We start from the raw sequence: 23320 nt of genomic DNA on the forward strand, positions 1-23320 counted from the left end.
TTCTCGGATATTTTCCCGGTTTCCACAAGAGGGCACCGGCACGACAGCGACGGGGACGCCCGGGTGTCCCCGGCCCCTTCCCACCGGCCCCGGGAGCTCCCGCGGGGGTCCCGTCGGCAGCAGGGAAGGGGTCGGGGCACATCGACCAGGAGAGCTCCCTGCAAGAGAGCCCTTCTGCGCAGAAAGGCGATTTTCTGGAACAGCTCTGCCAACGCCGAGGGGCTGCAGGGAGGGGAATGGGCTTTGCCCGGTGGGTGCAGAGGGGCACCCACCGTCACCCATCTCCTCCAGCATCCCCGCGCGCAGCCCAGGCAGGGAGCATGAACCCTCAGGAGCTGCTGCGCTGTTGGGCTCCGGGCAAACCCTGATGCAGGGAGAGAGATAGACCCGTGTCCTGCTTTCGGCTGGGATAGGGTTAATTTTCCTCCCAGTAGCTGCTGTTTGGATTTAGTATGAGAAGAATGGTGATAACACTGATGTTCAGTTGTTGCTAAGAAATCAAGGACTTTCTCCAGTGTCTTATGTTCAGCTAATGAGGAGGTGTGCGGGAGCTGGAGGGAGCACAGCCAGGCAGCTACCCCAAGCTGGCCGGTGGAAATATTCCATAGCACGGCAGTCATGCTCAGTTTATGAATGGAGGTGGCCTGGGGGGCAGGAATCCTTTTTTCCCCCCTCTTCTCTTCTCCGTGAGTTCAAATCCTCTCTTGTCTGGGAGTTCAAACTTTTCCAGTTCGATCTTTTTCAGGAGTTTCACAAAATCCACACAACCCATGAATTCCAGGTTCTACAATCACTGCCCGAGGACTTGCTGCAAATTGGTCACTGGGTGGTGGGAAAAATTGTATTGTGTATAGCTTGCTTTGCATATTCATTATTATTGTTAGTACTGGTATTTCCTTTGTTGTCTTAGTAAACCATCTTTATCTCAACCCACGAGTTTCCCCTTTTGTCCTTTCCTCCTTCCCACCCTGCTGGAAGGGAAGGGGTGAGCGAGCGGCTGTCTAGTGCTTGGTTGCTGGCTGACAGGTTAAACCACACCAACCAGTGAAAGTAAACCCCCAGTAACAGAAGTGTGGATGAAAAGGGCTGGCCCAGCTCAGCAGAGGCACTTTGCAGAGCACACCCATGGGACACACACCTACCCCCACCTGGGGGTCAGCCAGCAGACCTGCAAGCGTCCAGAAGGCAGAAGCCACTCCAGGGCATCACCGGGGAGAGCTGCGTCCCGGCCGGGCCCAGGGCCCACAGATGGCCAACACCTCTGGCTCCCAGCAGCGTCACGAGCAGCGACAGGACTCAGCGCTGCCAGGACGCTGCTGAGGTGCAGCCTAATCACCCACACGCTGCCACCAGCACCTACGCAGCAGCATTCCCGTTCGTACTGCAACTCTGAGCAAATACATCAAGTGCTTCTTCCTCCACTACGCGACCCTCCGCACTGCCACGGTGTGATGGGGAGCAAAGCAGCTTTTAAGAGCCAAAATCTATAATGCTGCTAAGTGCTGACCCAGCCACTGCCTCTCACGCGGAGCCCCTTGAGCTGTACCCCAGGGAGCTGCAGCGGTGGTCAAAGGAGGGACCCCATGAAAGCCACCCAGTTCCAGGCTGGACTGGGTGCCCTTCACGAAGGGAAGCCTCTGACCATTACAGACCTGGTGCTCAGGTTACCTTTCAGCGAGCAAGGTGGTTGCTCAGTCAACAGCTACACCTCGTGCCTCAGAGCCTGGCAGATCAGGCGTTTGGTGCTCCGGGTTTTAGGCAGAGAAAGAGAATTTTAGTACCTTCTTGAGGAAGTTTTTTTAAGCCACGGAAGCTTGTAGAAGACTACTCAAATCACTGTTGCCCCATTCACTGCCCATATGGGACCCTGGACCATGACAGCTGATTTCCTCTAGATTATCTTGGTCTCACTGGACACTGCGTACCAAGCCACAAGGTGCATTAGAAATGCCAAAACAGCAACAGATTGTCTGATGGGGCTGTCATTCTGTCATGAAATACGACATGCATCCAGCCCGGGAGGAAGAACCAGATTGCCGTACACTTTAGTGCTGGCTGAGGCCATGCAAGAGTATTCCTCATTTTGGAGTCTCATTGATCAGGCGTGGCGGATACATTTCTGCAGCACAAACAAAATGTGGCAAAAGTCCCAAACCACCTACCTCTCTTCAGCTGCGCCTTTATACAAAGCACATTGCCATTTCACAAGCACATCTATGAAGGATTTCCCTTTTGTGAACCCATTTTCCTCTGGTTTTGAACAAAAATGCATCGCTGACATGAAAGATGCAAAGGTAGAGACAGCATGGCTTGGTACAGAGCAGCAGGGAATTTGCCGAGCAGCAACAAAATGGAGAACAAACAAGAAAAACAAAAGCCAATTTGATGCAGAGAATTTATCAAAAGCGCAGAGATGCTTCTTGAGCAGCATCGGTGACTGCCCCTCTGTAGGCAGATGTGCCAGAGGGACACTACAAGTGCGAAGAAGGAAAAACAAAGTAAACACAGATAACAAGCTGGGAACGAGCCCGTGGTGGGTAGGAGCTCCCCACGCTTCCTACCACGTGCCTTGTCAAAGGCACAGCCTCAGCCAAGCACCAGCTAGGACATAACTCATGTTGAGTGGATGTGGTATCTCCAGAGGAGATCCCACATGGTGGGCTCAAGAAAAACAGGAGAGACTGCTCTGTTTCTCTCTTGCTCAGTGATAAATGAGACCCGACACCCTTTGCCAAAGGCTGAATTCATCAGCTCCAGAGCTTACAGGTAATTAGATCTGGAGTCGTGGTGGGATTGTTTCTAGCAGTCATGGTACCTTTTTGCTCCTTGTGCTTTCCTTGGAATCCTATAACCAAAATTCCCAGGAGCTACAGGAAGGCAAAAGAAGCATTTTCGTGTGTTACACCCTTCAGCCAAGCAGACCTCCAGGTTTTTGATAATTATAGGCCTTTGAGAAGGCACTGCCTCTGGGGTGGCTGTGGAGGAGCCCAGCAGAGCCACTGAGCAGCTCAGGGCACCAGGAATCACAGCTTCGACTTTGAGGGAAACAGGAAAATCCATCTCCTGAGATGCACTTCAGCCACAGCATCAGCAGTAGTATTTCTGCACGTGACAACATCTCACTGAGAATAGCAAATCTTCCTGAAGGGTTGACTGATACGTAGACAGTCGAAGTCAGGCAGCATAGCCTATAACTTGCAGTGTTTTGGAAAGTCTACAGCTGCCAATCAAGCGCATGCTTCCTCAGGTGAGTGTTTCAGGCTTTCCTCTCAAAAGGCATCCCATGGGAACCTCTTCCTCGCACACCTGTCTTTTCCATCTTTTTATCCCTTTCAGGTCCCCTCCAGGGCTTGGCTGCTCACTTGGTCCCAACACAGCGCTCAGATCTGCTTCCTCAGCATCAAAAAAGCTCCCTGGACAACAAGGTCCCCAAAGTCTGGCAGCAGCTCGTGAAGTCCCCTTTTGATCTCTTGGTAATGTGCCATCTCCAGCAAGGGTCATTTGGTGGGAAGCAGAAAAATCCAGAGCCAGGTGGTTTAGGATGGAGGCCCTGGGGTTAAATGGCCCCACCATGGTGCAGGACAGGTAACCCCCACAAATCAAGACAGACCTGTGGATGAAGCAGTCCAGAGCTCATCTCCCACTTGTATTTTGGATGAGCAACCTTTTGTCCTGCATCCTTACGGAAGGACGTGTGTAGCAGACCGTGCAGGACACAATTGAATTGCAGAGCAAACCCGGGATGTAACGGCAGCTCCTGGGCTGTTGGGTGATCTTCAGCAGCTGGGAGCTGAACCACAGGAGATGCCAGTTGGGGTTTGTTAAATGACAAGAAGATATAATCCAAACATGTCCATCACCTTCAAGCAAGGCTCCCGTGACACAGGTAAAATTGCTTCTGTTCAGCCGAAAGATCAATATTGTCAGGATGAAATAATATGTCAGCTGGTGTGAAGAACTCGGCCTGACCACTGACAGTCAACAGGCAGAAACTCTCTCTTGAAAAGAATAATATTAAAAAAATCCTGAATATACTGCCACTTCCCAAACCACCGTCTTTGGATTGTTCTCGCCAGGAGCTGTAGATCATCTCCGGATTTCTTGGAAGAACGATTTTCTGTGCACATGGTTTATTCTGACGCAGGAAATTCCTCACATTTAATCGGGTTCTTTTCTATTAAATCATGGTGACTAACCAAACTGCCAGAGTCCCGTCTGAAGACCACACTCATCGGTGAACGTCGGCATTTACTCCACCTCAGTCACGGCAGGACTTCTCTCTGAACAAACCTGTTGTCAAAGGCCGTTTCTCACCACGCTCATCCAAAACTCTCCGGTCCTTCAGCAGCTTCTTCCCCTCGCCCCCACACGTCTGCTTTGTTTTGCACGGGATTTAACTTTGCATATGTGGTTTGGTGTGTTGTTTTTTTTTAATATAACATCAAATCTCTTAATTCTCTGACCCAGAAATCGGAGACAATCCTCATAAAAATCTGGGACAAAGAAGACACACACAGCTGCATGTGCACAGCAGCAAGAGCTTCCGAAACTCCCAAATCTACCCATTTAAAGTGTTTTTTGATTAAAGAAAGCTTTCTGAGAACTGTTGCTGTCAGATCTTGGGTTATTTTGAAAGCAAATCCTTGGCTTCAAGTGCAGCTCTACTCCGAACGAGACACTTTAAAGACCGACGACGCGGTGGCCCAGGTTTACCATCTGCTGGCGATCTGCACCCGAGAGGCGAGGGCTTTTCCCTCCCACGCTGTCACGTCCCCGAGGCCAGCTGGGACCCGAGACCCACGCAGGGTACACGCCTGCTCCCACAGCATCCAGAAATAAAGGATCCCTCAGCCGCAGCCTGACCTTTCCCGGAGCCGCACAGCCCTTTCCTGCAGCACTTTTGCCAATGAGTAAATAATGAGAAATTAGTGCGCGGCCCCGGCGATGAGTCAGAGCGAGCGGCCGCTGGCGCTAATGAACCGGCGGGGACAAAGCAGGGTGTCAGAGACATCCAGGCCCCCCACTTTCATGATGATGTCACGTGTGTCAGCCCCATGTCACCCCCGTGTCCTCGGCGGGGCCGATGTGTGTGGTCTCACCAGCGAGTCACAGCCAGGCACCGAACTGGGAGAGCCCAGTCCGATGCCAGGCAGGGGATGGGCACGCGCTGTGTTTCGCATTGCCTCTTTGCAGCCTCCCTTGTGAGAGTCCCAGGAGTTTCTAAGGGCAAAAGGAGGGTACAGAGGTACAGCTGCACCGCACGCTGCCACTGGGGATGGTGGGGTCTGGCTCTTGGTGTCCTGCCAGCCAGGAGCTTCTCCTACCCCCCACCACTTTGCTGCAGCTCCCAAGGATGAAGAGCGAGGCCAAGGGCGGAACGCACCCGCTGCATCCCCAGCACCAGCCATGGGGATGTCCCCAGTGACAGCAGGGTTTCACCCACCTGCTCTGAACCCTTCCTGAAGGCAGAGTCTCCTTACGGCGGGTAACGCAGCTGAACTGCCCTGGGTAACTCACCCGGCTGGGCCCACCACAGCCGCCAAGCACGGGAGGAAATTGCATTACTGTGTCTGGAGGTCTGGGGTGCTCAAATCTGAAGGGGAAGTAGCAGTTCAAACCAGCCAGGGCTTTAATACCAGATTAAATGCTTTCACAGGAGCCTGTCTATTTGGAAGCTTCCAGCCAGCCTTTTGTCAAGCCAATTCAGTTTGCATTGTATTTTGGCTTCAAGAGGTACCTGAAAAATGTAACCAGCAGCACTTCATTTTTTTTTTTTTTTTTTTTTTTTAACGTGGTAACTTAAGTTTCTTGGAGGGAATTCATGGGTCTGGGATGGCCGCTGCTCCGTACGGGAAGGGAATGAAGTGCTTTAATGGCAGAGGGGCCAAGCAAAGCTGCATTCTCCAACGCCACTGGCATGAATGCGTTATTGTTTAGGGAATCTATTGAGCAGTTTGTCCTGAAAGACTTGCCATTTTAGAAGGCTGAATGAAGCTCCAACTGGGATTATCAATTTTTAATTTCCCCATTAGCAGAAACAGAAGGTTATAAGCCTGGTAGTTTCTCCTGATAGAGGGAGCTGCCTACTTCCATGCAACGATTTTACTTGAAGAGGGCTAATTATCGCAAGCCTTGAACCAGGAGGCCCCAGGTGCTTAAGTGCAGCAATTCAGGAGAGTTCCTGGCTGATCCCGGGGCAGGCAGGCGTGCGACTGGACCGGGATGCGGGGCCGCAGGTGGACACCTGGCAGTGGGCAGGAGAAGCACTCCAGAAATAGCAAGAAGGAGCCCACTCCCCAGGCATGGGACAGCTTCTGCTTTGAAATTCAACACCTGGGAGATGCAGGGCTCACAGGAACCCGCTGCTCCTCCTGCCCCTCTGCTCCCTGACGTGGGGACACAGAAGAGCCTCTGTCTGTCCCCCCGGCCCACCCCACAGCGTTGTCGCAGGGCTCTGTGCCACCCCGGATCTCCCCACAAGCGCATCCTTGTCATTCAAATGAGAAGCTGCCACAAAGGCGAGGGCCCTGCCCTGAACAAAGAGCCGCTTGGGACCGCGGCGGAGGGGGACGGCAGAGGGGGACGTGGGTCCGTGGTCTCCACTGATGAATGCAAATGCCTCCATCCCCTGGGAGCAACTTCTCTGGGAACAACAGAGACGGGCTTTGTGAGCGGGAGGCATCGCTCATACGCAAGGCCCCAGGAATGCCCAGCAAACCCCAGCTGGAGAAACGCCTGGGGGGCACGCACAGACCTTCCCCACCACCCCTGACCACGCAGTCAAGAAAAAGAAGCTCACACTTGGTTTTTTGCACCCACACTCTTGCAACCAAACTAAAACTGTCCTGGCACTCCTGTGTCCCTTAGCTGCTGCCACCAGCACCCATGTCCACGAGGGATGATCTTGGCAATGCCACCACCACCACCACCTCCTGCCCTGCAACCCCAGCGCCAGGCCAAGCATCTCCTTTGGGGCCAGGCTTGCTCAGCTGTGGGCATCGGTCACTCCCCAAGCCACAGCTCGTGCCCGGTGTCCCACTGCACAACTGCTGTGCCACAGCGGGCAGGAACGCAGCCCAGCGGGCAGGAGCTGCCTGCTCAACAGCCAGCTCCTTTACGGACCAGCAGGTCTCCAGGTCAACACCTTCAGTGTACAAACTCCACTGTGCCAGCTCTTCTGGAAAATACAGCTTGAAGGTAGACCTCCCTTCAGACCTGGTTCAGAGCCCAGCGAAGTGAGAGCTCCTATTACCCGGTTACTACTAACATCTATAAAGTTTTTGCTGCTCGCGCCCCTGAGACGCTCCAGCCCAACAGCCATAAAAAGACACAATTTGTGAAGGCTGGGCACTGCGGTGGGGAGGGGTTGGGGGGTTTACTGTAAAGGCAGCAGTGCAAAATGCAAAGTAGTAAATCTCAAAAGCAGTGTACTAAAATTCAAGCGAAACACTCAAGTCAAGCTCCGTTCCATCTGCTATTTTATGCTCTCTTTGTTAGAGCAGCTAATGGAGAACAATAAAAACATTAATAATCAAGCTAGATTTATAAACTGGGCAGGATATTCCACTAGTAATGAAATCTGGAGAATCATTCAATATTATATTGCTTTGGGCAGCACTCTAACAAGAACTGCCTTTGAATTATAGCCCTCTTTCATTTTGCTGAACTTTAATTTGGCCCAGCATCACAGTTTCATTTAAAACAAACCTATGGCAGGACTGGAGCGGAGGACTCGGCTCGAAGGCGCAGTCCTGCTCGGTGCTGGAAGCCTCTCGGCTGCAAGGGGGGGTATTTGGGACGTAAAAGCTCTGTTGACATTGTGCTCTATTTACTGCAGAGAATTGCTGGATATAATTTTCAAAGGTTAGTGGAGCTTTCTATTGCCATGGTTTCATGCCTCCTAGTTTTCAAATATTTGGTTGAAATGCATCACAGATCTTTAATTTCTTAGTTGCTTCATAAAGTGGATGTCAAATAATTCTTCTTAAAGCTCTCACTTCCCACACAGTAGTATTTTCCTGATGAACACCTCTGAAAATACCTGGCCCTTTCTGCTCCCCGCTGCTCATTAGAGGGCAGAAGCACAAACCTGCTTTACAACCAACCCCTTCATAATCCCACCAGCATCGTCTCCAGCTGGAGAGACATTTGCCCCAGCAAGCACACTCACCGGAAGGGAGAAACCACACAGACACCCATCTGACACCGTCTGCTGCCTTAAGAGGAAGCCTAGGCAGGGCTTGGTCTTAACGTAGGGCTCAGTCTGTACCTAGGGCAGGGTAATCCCCACCTCCTGCAGTTCACTTCTGCACGGTTGCCCCCATCCCTGGCACCTTTTGCTTTGTGAGGCTGCCACAGCTCTTCAGCATGATTTTGAGCTACCACTCAAATCCAGTCCAGGACAAAAAAAGGTACCTTAAGGCCTGAAAGCTGTCAGCGATAACTAATAAGCCCCCCCCAGCATTAACACTTAACCTGCAGAAGCCGAGTGCAGCACGGATGGTCGCAGGGGTAACAGCAGGTCAAAGACGAAGTTTGAGTCAAATCGATTGGGGCAGAATACACCAATTTGCGTGCTGTTTGCATGAAATATTAATCCCAGCTTTAGCATTTAGTTACAGAGGGAAGAAAACGCACCACAATCATGCAGATGTGCCTTATTTCCCCTCATTTTGTATTCTGCCAGGAACCGATGGGGTACAACACGCTTTGTCCTTCCCGGAGCGCGGGCAGGTGTTTGAGCAGGAGCCTGCGAGCCGGAGCACGCTCTTGGCGGCCGAGCCTCGGCGGCGGCAGCGTCCTGGCGCGCTGCTCCGTGCGAGCCCCGCTCGTTAGATAACGCTGCCGCCCGGCAAATCCTCCCCTCCCGCCTTCACAAGAGCGCGCAGGCGGCGTTTTGAAATCCGCTGAATTTCAGGGGAATTTCTCCAAACCGGCGGGTCCAATCGCAAAACCGCTCGCCCACAGCCGGCTTTCCGACTCCCATGTCTGATGGAGTCGTGGGGTTTCTCCTCTCTGAGCTACGGCTGGCATCAGCTACAAGAAACTTTTCCTCCTCTGGGAGGAAAGCCTCCATCTCTCCCCTTGCAGAGGAGACGGCGTGGAGCTGGATGGACCTGCTGGCACTGTGACCTGGTGGGGGACACGACTAAAAACCATCACCTCCCCGCAAACCGAGCAGGCACCTGCGAGCGGAGAAGCGGGACCGTAAGGATGCCCGCGCTGTGCGGACCACCGCAACGGGGTCAACCTTCCGCCACCAGCACAGAGCAGCCCCCAGCGCGGCCCCCAGCGGGTCCCAGTCCCCAGGGATCGCTCCGGCTCCCAACGCGCCATTGCACCCCGCTCGCTGGCGGGAGTTGGTGGGGAGCCCTTGAGAGAGGCCAACCCTTTCCCAGCGCCCGAGAAACCCCCACCCGTGTGTGAACGCTGGTGGGGCCGTCACCCCGCGGGTGCTGGGGGGGGGACAGCGAGATGGGTGCAAGGGGGGGGGTGCAATGGTTGCAAGGGGACTCCGGGTGGAAGGGAGGGGGGACACCGCCTTCCGCAGGGCTCCGTGCGGTGGGTATGGGGTGGGGGGCACTGGGTGCGGGGGGGGGGTAGCAGACCCTTCCGTGAGGCGCGGGGGGGGGGGGGGGGGGGGAATCGGGTGCAAGCTGGGGGGCACCGAGACGCGGGGGGCTCCGGGGAGCGATGCCCGGAGGTTGGGGGGTGCGGGCAGAGAGGTGGGGGCCGGGTGGGAGCGGAGGGGAGCGGGGGAGGGGGGGGTAACTCACAACTCCCCGGGTGATGTCGTCCGCCGCGGGGGTCGGCGCCGCGGGGGCTTCTTGCCACGCCAGCCACAGGGCGACCACGAGGAGCATCTCCCGGCGGCGGGCGCGGTGCCGGGCGGCGGGGCTCAGCATCCCCCCGCCGCCCGCCCCCGCCCCCGGCCCCGCGCTGGGCTCCGCCGGGCTCCGCGCCGCATCCGCGCTCCCCGCCCCGGGCTGCGGGCTCCGCTCGGCCGGGGAGAGAGGCGGGGGGGGGGGGGCTCCGCTCCGCGCTGCCCTGGAGGGGGGGGGTGCGGGGGGCTCCCCGGTCACATCACCCCGCTCCCGCACCCCGCCGAGCGGGAAAGTTGCTTCGGGCGCTGCCGCGGAGCTGAGCGCGGCTCGGCTGAGGCTGCTGCTGCTGCCATGCACCCCTCTGCGCCCGGCCGGCGAGGAGGAGGAGGAGGAGGAGGAGGAAGGGATGCTAATGAGGGAGGCGGTGTCAGGGCTCCGGCGAGGGGGGGTTGCGCAGCGCAGAGCCCCTCTCCCGGCTGGTCGCAGGAGGGGGCTCGGGCCCTGGCAGCTGTGTCCCCGCTCGGCTCCGAGCCCCCCCCCGCCTTCCCCCCAGGCTGCTGGCTCAGCATCAGAATCCCTTCCAGCGCCAGCCCCGTCCTCCGAGGTTCTGAAGGTGGAAAACGCTGGGTGGTCGCTGCGTCTCGGACTGGTACCCAGTCTGGGCCAGGCGGATGTCTGGCTGGTCCCCATCAGCAGCATGACGGGACCCTAGGGGCTCCGCAGCGACCCCTCCCCCGAGAGGGGTGCATCGGTCCAGGTGGGAGGGGACACCCCGACACCTCCAGCTCCTGCCAGTCCGGGGTGAAAATGCACTTCATGCTCAGCACCTGCGCTCCCCACTTCCTATCAGCACATTAATATGCTCCACAGCTTTGGAAATCATCTTGAAAGTTGTGTTAAAATGGAAACTGTAAATGTAGTGTCTTTTTTTCAAAAAAAAAAAAAAAAAAAGAAGATAAATAAGAAATGGAAATAATGAAGAATTGGCAGAGATGAAAAATTGCTTCTGGGGCAAAATTGTAATGGATGTTGATATGACACCTTCTGCACAAATAGATTAATTCAGCAATGAACTGTAGCTGCTTCTGGAAATATTTAACATCAGACAGGACTAGAGCAAAGCAGTAGAGGAAGAACGAAGAAATCTTTTTCCAGGAGAAACTGGTCGAAGCGAATTGACAGGGAGACTTCGCTTCCCATGGGTGAGTTCACGCTACCCTGCGTCCCCGTGAGCTGGGGGAAATTACTGCTCCAGCACCACAGGAATTGTGGGGAAAACCCCTGGATTACCGGGCTCAGAGCCTCACCAGCCAGAGCTACCTGTTGTAGCCCAAGAGCTGTTATCTCGAGAGCTTTGCTCCTCAACACAACAAAGTTCAGCTTGTTATAAAGACCAGCAAAGCCCATCCTCTGGTTCCACAGGCACAGGAAGGGGAGCTCCCCTGCCCCGGGTGCTGAGCGATGAGGCTGGCGGCTCCCGGTCACCATTTAACTTCACTTTGGAAAGATGCCCACAGCCACCTTTCTCACAGCCCCTGTCTCCTGGAGGTGGTTCCCCCTCTCCGTACATCCCTCTCTCCTTTGTAGGATTCACTCCTCCTTTGTGCATCTCCCGCTGCTCCCGTCTCGTCCTGTCCGTCTGGCAGCTGCTGTTGCTGCTCTCGGGGGAGATCTCCTTCTCCCTTCCAGTAACTGCCACACCAGTCCCAATGAGACGAGGATTATTATTTGCCCTATTCCAGAATCCACTGCTCTGAGCAGAAAGCAGCAGCCACGCAACGCCCCTTTCCCAGCTTTTCCAGCAGAGAAGTGTTATCCCGGGCAGTCAGGCCAGCCTGACATTGCTTAGCAACATCACATGTAGTAATTTCCTGCTAAGCAGCTCCAGAATCTCTTCTTATTAGGGGTCATTTCTCTCAGCAGTTGACATGACTGCGGGCAGATCAAAGCGAACCTCGGGAGGACGGCAGAGGCAGCAGAGCTGCGCAGGGCTGGGAGGAGCGCACAGCACTGACTCCAAATCCCGGAGTTTAGGAAAAGCCCACGGCCCTCAGGGTGAGCAAATTCCGCGGTGACAGCCTTGACGGGGTGAAAACTGCCAGTGCAACTTCCCTGACCTCAGTAAGGGACACGAAATGGGTTTGGGGTCATCACTGACAAATACTTCAGCACTTGGAAATGCTATCTAGGGTTTCTGTGCTCTCTTACGACTGCTCAGCACAAAAATCCTCTGTCCCTCTACATGGCACAGTTTGCGTGCTAGCCTGGTCCCCTGCAGCTCCAGGGCTCAGTCCCACACCAGCTCCACAGTGCTGCCTCTCCTGCACTGGCCCCATCACCCTGCAGCAGCACGATTACCTCAGCTACCTTCCTCGTGTTTCTGGAAGATGTTGCACGCTCCACCCTGACCTTTAATCCCGTTTTGCAGATGAGGGTAACGAAGGAGAACGGTTCATCGTGGGCAGCCTGTCAGCTGTTGGACCAAAGATAAAGGCTGGGCCCACTCTAGCTGGATGAGTTTTGCTCTTAACTTCAAGGGGTCAAGATTTTAAGGCACATGTTACCATTTTATCTTCACCTCCCAGGTCATGCTTTCTCACAGCAGCACATCAGGGACAAAATCTTTACGGTTTCCATCAGACCGGGTGTTTTCAGCAGATTGACAGCAGGGTGAAAGGAAGATGCTGCTCCATGTCAAATATAGTTTAATCCTTTTAGATTCTTTCCTGTGGCACTAAATGTAAGACCATGCCTGTTTCTACCAAATCTAGAATATATTAAAACTTGCCTATTGTGAAAGAATACTTTTTCCACAGTTGTTTCTCACGTACATGTATTCTATATAGGCACGAGTTGTAATTGCAGAGTTTTGGGTGCTTGCAGAACATTTTGCTGCAGCAGACTCGACCCGAGCTGCCAGCTCCACCCTCCCACTGAGGAGCACCATGCAGAAGGCCAGCTTCCCACCAGCTCTCCTTTGCACAGCCTCCTGCCTCCAGCACACCAGTAACGAGTTTCACCCTGACAGGGGTGGGTCAGTTTTTGGTGGAGTAGATGGTCAGATGGCCCAAGCAATGACCAAAAAGAAAAAAAAAATAATCAATGTCTGATGCCTGGTAACAACCCTTGTTGGAGAGGACTATAACGTTAGGGTAGCTGCAGATACTATAATGAGAGCCAGGACTCACAAGCAGCACTGCCCTAACTGAGATTTTGAATCTCCTTCAGCACCAGTTGCTCCATGGCCGATGGGAACTGGAGATGGGCTTTGAACAGTGGGCTCATTTCGTGAGGGCTGGATGCACTCCCCCCCTTTCTTGGATGCGGGGTTGAATCATTTTGTCTGCATCTTTAATTGCCCAGGCTCTGCCTTGCCCCCTGCTACCTGCTGCAAAAGGAGAGCACCCATTGCTCTCCCCTGGGAAAACAGGGCCCTGAGCAATCGGCTTCAGGGGCCAAAGCTTCAACTGGCAGCAGCTGGGTGGGGTGGGCAGCATCCTTGTTCCTGCTCAGTGAAGCACCTCAGCTCTCGGCTCGGGATCCCCACTCGCATCCCAGCTGCTTGGGTGGGCTCGGGTCCAGGGCTGTGATCCGTGTGCTTTCCTCCAACGGGGACTGGAGCAGAGCCACACGCCGGGTAGGAGTTGAACAGTTTTGAAGATCTGGCTGAGATTTTCAAAGACGACAAAAACTGCCCCCCAACAACCTCAGCGTCTTTAGGTGGCCAAATCCCACTGAATTTTCCAGCTCCTTACTTCTGCGGTTGCCAGTACCTGCTCTGTGTCCCCATCTGCCCAGGTATTATCTCTGAGCATCTGTGTTGTGACAGCACCTCAGAACCTGTCTCGCACCACAAGAACCTGCGACGTGAATAATTATGTATGCTGGCTGAGCAGATGCTTTATCCATACCCTAAAGCTATTCGAAGTAATTCCCGACTTATTTATAAATATTTTTGGCAAGCACTTACAAAAGACAAGATGGCAGATTTCTACAGGTTAATCAAAAGCTATGTCACAAATTACAATGCCAAGTCTATAACCATGTCATGTACAAACAGCAGGGAGAGATTCTTTAACAGTTTAACTTTATTGCATGAGACTTCCTCCTCCAGCAAAACACTGCTCGATCATCAAGGCCCAAAGAATCCTCAGAGAAGATCTAAAGCCTCAGACTGTTGCAGGATATCTACTTCACTCTAAGCGTATGAGTAATCCTGCTGACATCACTCTACCCAAATGAATGTAATAAAAGTACGTCTCTTCCTGGGAAGGTGGAAGCTGTGCACGATGTAACGAGGCAGATCGTACGGATGCCATCAGCTCCTGGCAGCTACAGAGAGCTGAGTTAAGCAGTATGAAGCACCTAGTTAGAACAAACTGAGCTGGGAATATTTTTTCCTCTCTTTCCTTTCCAGTCAATAAAAACATCCACCTTGATGGCACTGGTTTAACTCCACACTCATGTCCTAAGAGCAATACGGGGCAGAGAGAGTTTTCATGCCATTCATTACACAGGGGAGTTGCCACATAGAACTTATTTAAGGAAGGAACAGCATGATGATTTTAATTCTGTTAAGTGTAGCTTCCAAAATGCGTTTTGTGTGCTTCATTTGTTGTAAATGTATGACTCAGTTAAAACAGCATTTCAACACATTTTAGCCAAAATATTTACTTTGCACAACAACAACGTACAGATAACTGCAATGATCTGTAAGTAAGAATAAACAAATTAACAGACCTAGCAGATAGCTGTTTATTCTGGTACCTATAGTCTTTTTTAACACAAAACTTTTATGCACAACAAGAAATGCTAGTAAAGCTGACGTGCAAGTTCGCATTCCCCTGATCTGCCTGGTATTGCCAGCGTTTGGAAAAAAACCTGGAAACCAGTGCACTACATTTGTTTGCTTTCCACATGCTTTCCAACCAAAATGCACATTCTTAAAATATTGTCACCTCTGTGCACCAAGACGCTGAGTATGAATTTGAAATGTCATTATCTTCGAAGTATATATACTACGTGCAAGGTGAAGCTTTTTCCTCTCGGTGTCTTCAGCATAATTTGCATGTACGACAACATTCAGACGATTTAATTTCCCAATTACACAGCTACACTGAAAATACCCTTTGCATTAAATACGCAGCAATTCTTATCAGTAGGTACTCTACAACTTCTCCTGCCCTGATCTATCGCTGCAGATGCTCATGTTTTGGCAAGTTGAGAAATGATCATTTTCTGCCCTGCCAAGCAGGAAGACAGAAACGGCATCGCTGCAGCGGAGCGGGGGCTCGGGCTGACGCGGTGCCCCCTCTCCGGGAGCAGCCGCTCCGACGGCACGTGCGCAGCCACGTAGCGCCGGCATCTTGCTGAGCCCAGCGGTGAATCGGTTTATGCTGTGAAGTGGGAGAACGGGGAGATCTGTGATATTATCCTGCTGTTCTCCTAGAAGCTCTGGTAGCCATGGGAAAATCAGTTACTGGAATCTAATTTGCTTGCTTGCAATTAATATCACCCAGAAGACTCTTATTTGCTTGCCTACTTTTAGGACTGATGGGTGACCAATGATAACAAAATAAAAGTAATTGTTTTTCCAAGACCAGTAGTAAACATGCAGTTGCATATGTTTTCAGTACTAATCATGGAAAATTTGGGAAGTTTTCTTTTCTGTGAGTAAAAATGAAGCCGAATGGGGCATTTATAGATGGACTGAGAGTATACAGCTTTTTTTTTCTTCCTTGTTCTTTGTCTGAAAAAAACAACTTACTGACATTTCTTCAATTGCTTACAGGAAAGGAAGCAAGCCAAAATTAGGAGGAGTGGAGAAACGATTATTTTCCTGCAGCCCAGGGCAGTGGAGTGGAGAGATGGTGCAGAGGTGCTTGAAGTGCTTTTGGCCACAGGAGTCTTCTTCTCTGCATAATCACACACTGGCACAAAGAATCTCCAGCACCTCACAGACGTTCGCCTGCCAGCTCCAGCTCAACAGGCCAAGGCAGCGCTAACCATCTCCCCTTGGAGCTCACCCCTCTTCAGCCCACCAGCAATATGGCTTAGACCTCTCTTAACTCACTTTAAGGTCTAAATCTCACAGCTTTCTCCCACGTAACACCTGAGAAATGCAGCCTCCCCTGGCTTCCCACGCAGCTCCCCCCAGCTCGCTTCTCTGCTGTGAAGCCCTTTTATCTCCCCCTGCCAGTCACGCTCCTACAGGTATCTGTATCAAATGCTGTTTCAGAGGTCTTTTTCCAAGCCTATCGCTTTGACCGTCTCTGTGCTTCTCTCCTAGTAGCTCTCTGCTGAATTGTGTCAGATCAAACATAAACTGCTTGTCTTCATTTCAAAGGCTTCACAGACAACCCTGCTTTGTCTTTTATTACTCATTTAGCACCAAGAAATCAGTTCCCTCCTCCAGCTGGCCATGAAACCAGCCTCTCTTCCTTTGCTGGGCTCTCAAATAATTTTGCTCACGCTTTCTTCCAAGCTGCCCCTTCTGCACAGGTTTTTTTTTTCCTTCTAAGCAAACCCAAGTGAGCCACACCATCCTCCCTTTGCCTACAAATGCACTCTATAAGATCAAGACCACCCACGGTGTATTCTTTCCAATGCAACTGTGCTCCAAGACGTTGAGCAATATCATTTTGTAGTTTCCTTTATCTCCCTTGCTTGTCATCATGCCTTGGTTTGTGTTGTCTCCCGGATAAGAGATCTTTTTTCCAAGTTGGTAAGTCACCTAATGCAAGGTCATCTTAATCTGCTGCTGGACTCCCTGGGCACTACAGTAGCATCAGTGGTGGCTACAACTTCCAATTACTCCACTCACAGCCATGTTGCCACCAAGCAGACACAAGCACACCACGTATCACACAACACTGGCCACTTCTGCCTCTCTGCTGCGTCGCATACGTCTCTCAGAACAGTGTTTAAGACATTAACACCCATGAATTATAAAACGGTACAAGAGAGGCACGTGTTCTCCAGCCTTAGCGATGCTGCAAGTTTCCCCAGTACAGCAAAGCCTCAATCAAGATCTTGTAGCAACGAGCCAGGCAGAAGGACGGGCCAGACTGCCATGTAAACTAAAGTGTAATTCTCTCTTCACTAGCAGCATTCCCATCCTTGTTCCCATTGCTTTTTAATAACATCAGCATCCTTTCATGCACTGTCTTGTTTAAGCAATGAAAAGAAGTCTAGAGGTTAATTAACGAGAAGTAGAACATAGTCACTTTACTCAAAAAAAACCCCAATAAAAAACAAAAAGCAAAAAGAAACCTATTAAAAGCTACAAACCAACATTTGATGGAGTTTTCCAGGGGAAAAAGTACTAATTGTAACACTATTTAAACACAGCAGACTGTCCTTTGTCTTAGGAAAATCATGAAACTTTTGACCTGCATTTATAATGCTTTAAAAAGTGTTTGTGCTTTCTGTCAGTCAGGAAGACAGCAAACAACGTGGCATACATCAAAAGCCAGCAATCTGTTACACGCACACCGTACCCTACAGAGGCAGCCTGGCCCTTTAGTAATGGCAGAACATCTCATCAGTTAAACCTAGCCACACATCTTCTTCCAAAGTATGAGATGTTGATTGGCAGCCTTTCTAGAGACCTGGCTCAGCCATCAGGGCGTTTTGCTGGCAAGGTCAGTAACGTAATTCTCTCCATCACAGAGTCTCGGGTGACACGCTCAGAGACCTCAGCCGCACGCTGAGCTGCGGTACCCCCCGCCGGCACGCAGAGTCCTGCATCGGGGATGCTTGCCCTGACCTCAGGTCCTCGCTCTGCTCTTTACACTGTTCCTCTTCCTGGCTTACCCCAAAATTCTTCCTCTGCCCAACCCTTCTTACACACCCTGCCAGCTCCTTCCCTTTCCCTCCTCTGAAGTCCCTAACAAATGGGGTTTGACTGCAGTGCTATTCCCCGCTCCCCACTGAGCTCAGTCTTCTCCTCTCTGCCTGGCTGCTTCTCTTGGAGGGCAGCAGCTATTTCAGGTGCTGAGAGTCCTGGGTTTGAGCTCTGGATAAATCCTGCTCTCCTTCACCTTCTAGTTCTGGGAACTTCCCTTCTAGAGAGATGGGGATTACTTGTTCAACAGAGAGCAACAAGCAGCATTCAGAAGTTTTACGGGAAAGGACTCAAGACTGACCATACCCATCTTTTCTAGGGAAAAAGTTACCAGAAAAGAAAAGGCAGGAAAGAAACCATTCATGAGGATGGGACAAGCAGAAAGGAGATTAAAACAGATGTTGCAAGATGGACATTATGGAAAGCTGTAAGAATAGTGAAATTTTAAAGCCCATGGCCTGCGAAGGCCAAGAGGCTCTCAGGACTAGCTCAGGCATGGCTGGCCACCTTGGTGCAGAAGGATGGAGAACAGTCTCCTGATGGTATTCCTAATGTTGTTTTACATTTTATTTCTTGTGCTCCTTATCTGACCTGGATCTTCTTGCCTTTAAGATCTTCATGAGGTTCAAGATCTGAGGAAAATCAGCCACTAGCCTAAGGACGTTGTTGCATTCATACAGATGCAGTCCCAGATGCTTAACATATATAATGTGATTTACAAGAATATTCAAATTCAACTTTTCTTCAGTAAGCAAAGAACCTTGAAGATGTGTTTGATCCACACGTTTGGATTCAGAGCTGAACACTTACCAAATCACATTCCCAGGAGTCTTCCCTGGCTTGGTTGATTACAAAACCCAGCTGGCAATCATGGAACCCATTTTGAAACGTCAGCAAAGCCCAAGGATATTTTGGAGCCAGTGTTGCAAATTCAGGGTTTTTTTCTTGCTATAAACAATTCACCTCCTGGAAAGATGTTGCCCACAAAGCTAACGTGGCCCTTAGCAGAGCTAAGCACATCCTAAGGACAGCTGCCAGTGCTGCTCAGCTTCCCTGCTAATGTGAACGGGAGAAACCTGCATCTCTCAAGCCAAGCTATGCCAGCGCATCCAAGCCAGACAAATCAATACTAGCATGGCTTCTTTCTCCTCAGCCTCCTCCAGATCTTCTCAGCAAAATTACGACCAAAGGAAAGTTTAACCCACTTGATCAGTCCTCCTTGCTTGAAGCCCACAGGGAGTGTCAGTTAAACAACGGAAGCGCTTACTATGAACCCTGTTCTTGGTGGCAAAGCTCATATTTTGCCTTTGTGGCTGTTCTCACCCAAGTAGTTTCCATCAAGGTCAAAAGTAAGTGCCTTCTGTTGGGAGAGGAAGACTTCATCACTGGAGACACAAGGCAAAAACCCAGGAGGAGCATCCTTCTCTTACGCTACTCTCCCCCGGATGGATGCAGGGTGAAGAAAGCAAGCCCCGTTCAGACCAGAAGGATTACACCTCTGTATGTCAGAGCCTTGTGAAAGAAACAGCAGCATAATTTGTGGAACAACTTTGGGACTTTATTATTTCTCAGGATTCAACTTTAATGACTCCTTTCTACTCACTGGATCCTAAGCAGCTAGTTATGTCACATTGCACTAGAAGCTGAAGAGGCAGCCGACAGAACAGTATCAGACTTGAAAAAAAACCCTGAATGGTTTTCCTTTACCAAGAACAAATATATGCAGTAGCACAGTGCTTTGGAAATAAATTGCTCATGAACCTTCTGGCTTGAAGCTACCAGTAAATCTTCCTGTTTGCAGTGATGCCCAGGTATATATGGCAAAAAATCTCACTGCTCTATTAAAGGTCTTACTGAAAAGTCTCCCTGCTTACAGAAAAGCTCTTATTTACCCCTTGTGTCCTTAGAATAACAGATTACCACAGCTCCTGGCAATAACAGCACAGCTCAGCTCTACGTCCACACTGCAGACTAAAGTGCATTACATAGATTGCAAGCTGTTACATAAAACAAACTTTTATTATGGTGGTTATAGCAGCAAGATGTCCAAAGGGATATTTTATATACAGCCTCTCTCTGTGCTTAATCAAAGCACAATCAAATGCCATTTTTTTTTAAGCTTCACTAGAGAAATGTTTTATTATTTTTAAATTGTCCAATACTTTACCACTAATTCCCTATGTTATTAAAGCTTGAACGAGGGGACTAGGGTCTAGCTCTTGCAAATCCTCAGTCAATTGAGTTTGGGGTTTCTAAAGCCTCAGTGTTGCACGATTCAGACCTGAACTCATTGCATCTGAACTGTTAAAAGACAGCTGTCAGTGGACAGGAGGCTCCAAACTGTCCAGTTCCGCTCATTGTTGTCCCTGTTTTGTCCCGAGAATGGGCAGATACATTGCTTGGGAGCAGGGCGGAGAAGGCGGGCAAGCAGGTGATGCTCTGGCCTGGAGATGCCGTGTGAGACTGGGCACAACAGGCAGCCCCCAGTCACCCGGATCCGACAGCACCATCGTGTTTCCCAGGGACTTCCTGAGGAAGACACAGGACAGAGCATGAGCTGTTCTGTTTATGTGGTAATGTGCCTGTGGAAAGAAATTAGGCTGCTACATCAAAGGTCTGGGGTCCCAGGTCCACTGGCTTCCAAGAAATACCCTGGTCCTGATCCACACCAGTGGCTGATCACGCTCTGCTCAGCTGCACCCCGTGCGTGGGAGCAGTCAGAAGGGCGTATGGACACGGGGAGGGGGTGGGGTGTCAGTGCTGGGTGCACTGCATCAGAGCACCTTCAATGCCCACCTCCCGCCCCACAGCCACGCACGTTGTCCCAAACACACCCCCCCATCAGGCCAGAGCCATCCCCGGGGAGTTCTTGGTGCACACAACTCCCTTCCCAGAGGACAGCAGCAACTTTCCCCTGCCCAGCACGAGCCGGCTGTCTCCTGCCAGTAAAGCCATACTAATTGCTGTCTGGTACAATTAGGCTATTCCTACTTGTAATTTAATTTGTGTGAGAACGCTAGTTCAGCACAGGAGTTTGCGTGCATTTGTGGCTCCCTCAATTAGCAGTGCTTTGTAGTCGCTCAGACGATGGCTGCGACGGGGCTTTGTCTGGTCCCGCCTGGAAGGATGCTCAGAGGGCAGCAGGCAGGCGCAGGGCTGGTAGGATTGGGGCAGGGACGTGCCCAGCCTTGCCGCTGCAGGGGACCTGCTCAGAGTGATGGGACAGGACAGGGCAGGACAGGACATCTGGGATGAGCCAACCCTGCCATGACCCTGCGTAGCAGCGGGGGAGCGGTCACCAGGCAGGAGCCCTCTTGTAGGAGTTAAGGGACCGGCAGAGATGGGTGGCAACAGAAACAGGAGAAAAGTAGGGGAAAAAAGGAAACAACTTCGCAGAGCTGCTGAAGGAAGCCCAATGCATACAACACCATGGCAATCAGCCCAGGGCCCCCAAGAGGCCCCTTCCCACAAGGCTGGCAGGCCCCTGGGACCTGGGTGTCTCCAGAAGGGCACATGCTTCACCAAGACCGCCAGCCAAAATTCTAGATGATGCCACGCTGAACTTCGGGGAAAGGAGGAGGGAGAACACTAAAGAAGCAGAAATAAGAATACAGCCAATGCAAATCAGTATTTGCTGGCACCCGTGACGTTTCACTGATGTTTATATATTTCTTGTGTGATTAGGAACATCTTGGGTACCGTGGGAGGATGAGAGTTCTTGACTAAATAAGCAGATCTCCTGACGTCTACCTTTTGCATCCTTTGCTCTGCACACAGATACTACATGTGGGAAAGCTACTGTATTCCTCTGACAAGATTTTCCTATAAAAAAAAAAAAGTATTTCCATAGCCTTCAAAAAAAAAAAAAAACCTGTTTGGAAAATAAGAAACCTTTGGAGGTCTGATTTGAAATTCATCACACCATCACACCTCCTGCTCCAGAGACATGCCTAAGGGCAGATACTTCTGAACATATAAAACTGTTTTCCAACTTAGCTATGTCCTGTCTGTCTGTTTTGCTCTGATATTTGCTTGAAGAGAAGAGCATCACAGGGGCTGCTGCAAAGACTTTAAAGGTAGAAAAGACCCCTTTAGTGCCAAGATGGGCAAGCTGTCCCTTAGAGGGAGAAAGGCACAACATCGTATCAACAGGGAATGTGACAGATAAAGTCTTCTATTTGTAGAAACTAGCAAAAAACCCCAAAACAACCTACTGTCTACAGTAATCTCAGAAATTCAGAGAATTTCTTGGGTGTGTGTGTCCCTTTAAATAATCTTGTCAAAACAAAGCACTTTGCCTTCATTCTGCTGCTTAAAGGAGGCCACGAAGATTTAACAGTCAAAAGAGAACCATTTATTTCGAAAGGTTGTAGTAAAAGATATACAATTTTAGCAGCAATTGCCTGTGGGCAGTGGAAAGAGAGCTGCTGAATGTGCCATTAGCAGAGAGATTGAAGAGAGGTTAAAGAGGAGAGCTGGGAGCCGGCATTCACCTTCTTGAATGGGCCATAAACTCAAATGACTGCAGCCAACTAAAAAGCAAGAATATTTCCATTGTGTATCAAAATAACAAGCAGGAGGCTTGCTGGAACCCTGAGAATGCTTTAGAGGAGCATCTAACCTGAAGTGCTGCTTCTTAGCGGGAGCAACGCAGTTATCGCCCACCACAGTCAAAGCGATCAGCCCAGGAGCTGAACACCAACTTCAGCGTTGGCCTCCTTAGGTAGCACTGCATTGGTAAATTGAGTTCTCTAACACAGGATACACTCAGAAACACTTGGAAAGGGCTCACGCTGGGTAACCACGAGCAGAGGCAGCGCTGCATCCTGGCATTAGTATTGTGCTGATCTGCTCGGAGGCAGCCTGGTGATTTGGTGTTAGTCCCGACACCAAATCCCCGTTGAGAGCTAGAAATTGTCTCTTCTCAAACCCTTGCGCCAAGGGGAAAGAGGTGCACATGACAGACCCGTCTGGGCAGGCTCCTTCAGCAGGGTAAGGTGAAAAACATGGCCCCATGGGTGCCCACCACTGTGTTGGAGAGGGGCTGCTGCTCTTCACAGCTGCTTCCAGGCAGGAAGGCACATTGTGTGGACCAAAGCACAAGGTGGTGAGAGCAGCTCTGGGGCTTCAGGTAACAGATTCACCTCACAAAAAACGAAATCCAAATAAAAAAACCAGTTGGGCGTATTTGCAGCGTTAATAAGTCATTTAAGAGCGAGGCAGATGCCCTATTTGACATGGTTCCCACACCAGTTCTCCCCATACTTAGCCCAAGTGAAAAGCATGTTTTATTTGTGCCAGGCTTTGTTGGATGCTCAGATGAATTTCTGGAACTCCGGTCTCTTCCCCAAACCTTCTCACATCCATGTTATACCCATCACAGGATAGCCGGGTCCCAAGAAATCCATGTGGGTGGGAAGGAAGGAAGCAGGACTTGGAGGTGTTGGTGTCCCAGAGGGGCGAGTGACAGCATGGGCCGATGCTGCTGGAGAAGCAGGAGGAGCGGCAGGGGAGGCTGAGCACGTGAAGGGCTTTGCCTGTGGCTGTGGGCATGGCTGTGGCAGGGGCTGTTCATGTGGGGGAGATGGAGCCAGAGGAAAACCAGAGCCTCTTCACAGGCAGCAACCAGCAGGAGAGGGAGATGCACCTC

General features: G+C 51.1%; 1 protein-coding gene across 1 annotated transcript in view; it reads right to left on the bottom strand.

The window, feature by feature from the left end:
• The window catches only part of MMP17 (matrix metallopeptidase 17), a 69686-nt gene extending 59763 nt beyond the window's left edge, over positions 1 to 9923 (bottom strand). The window contains exon 1 of the mRNA XM_075434661.1: positions 9777 to 9923. Within this exon, the coding sequence (XP_075290776.1) occupies positions 9777 to 9905 (129 nt within the window). The 5' untranslated portion in view covers positions 9906 to 9923. The remainder of the gene's footprint in view (positions 1 to 9776) is intronic.
• Positions 9924 to 23320: the final 13397 nt, after the last annotated feature.

This window comes from Opisthocomus hoazin, chromosome 13, assembly GCF_030867145.1.
Source record: "Opisthocomus hoazin isolate bOpiHoa1 chromosome 13, bOpiHoa1.hap1, whole genome shotgun sequence".
Taxonomy (NCBI): Eukaryota; Metazoa; Chordata; class Aves; order Opisthocomiformes; family Opisthocomidae; genus Opisthocomus; species Opisthocomus hoazin.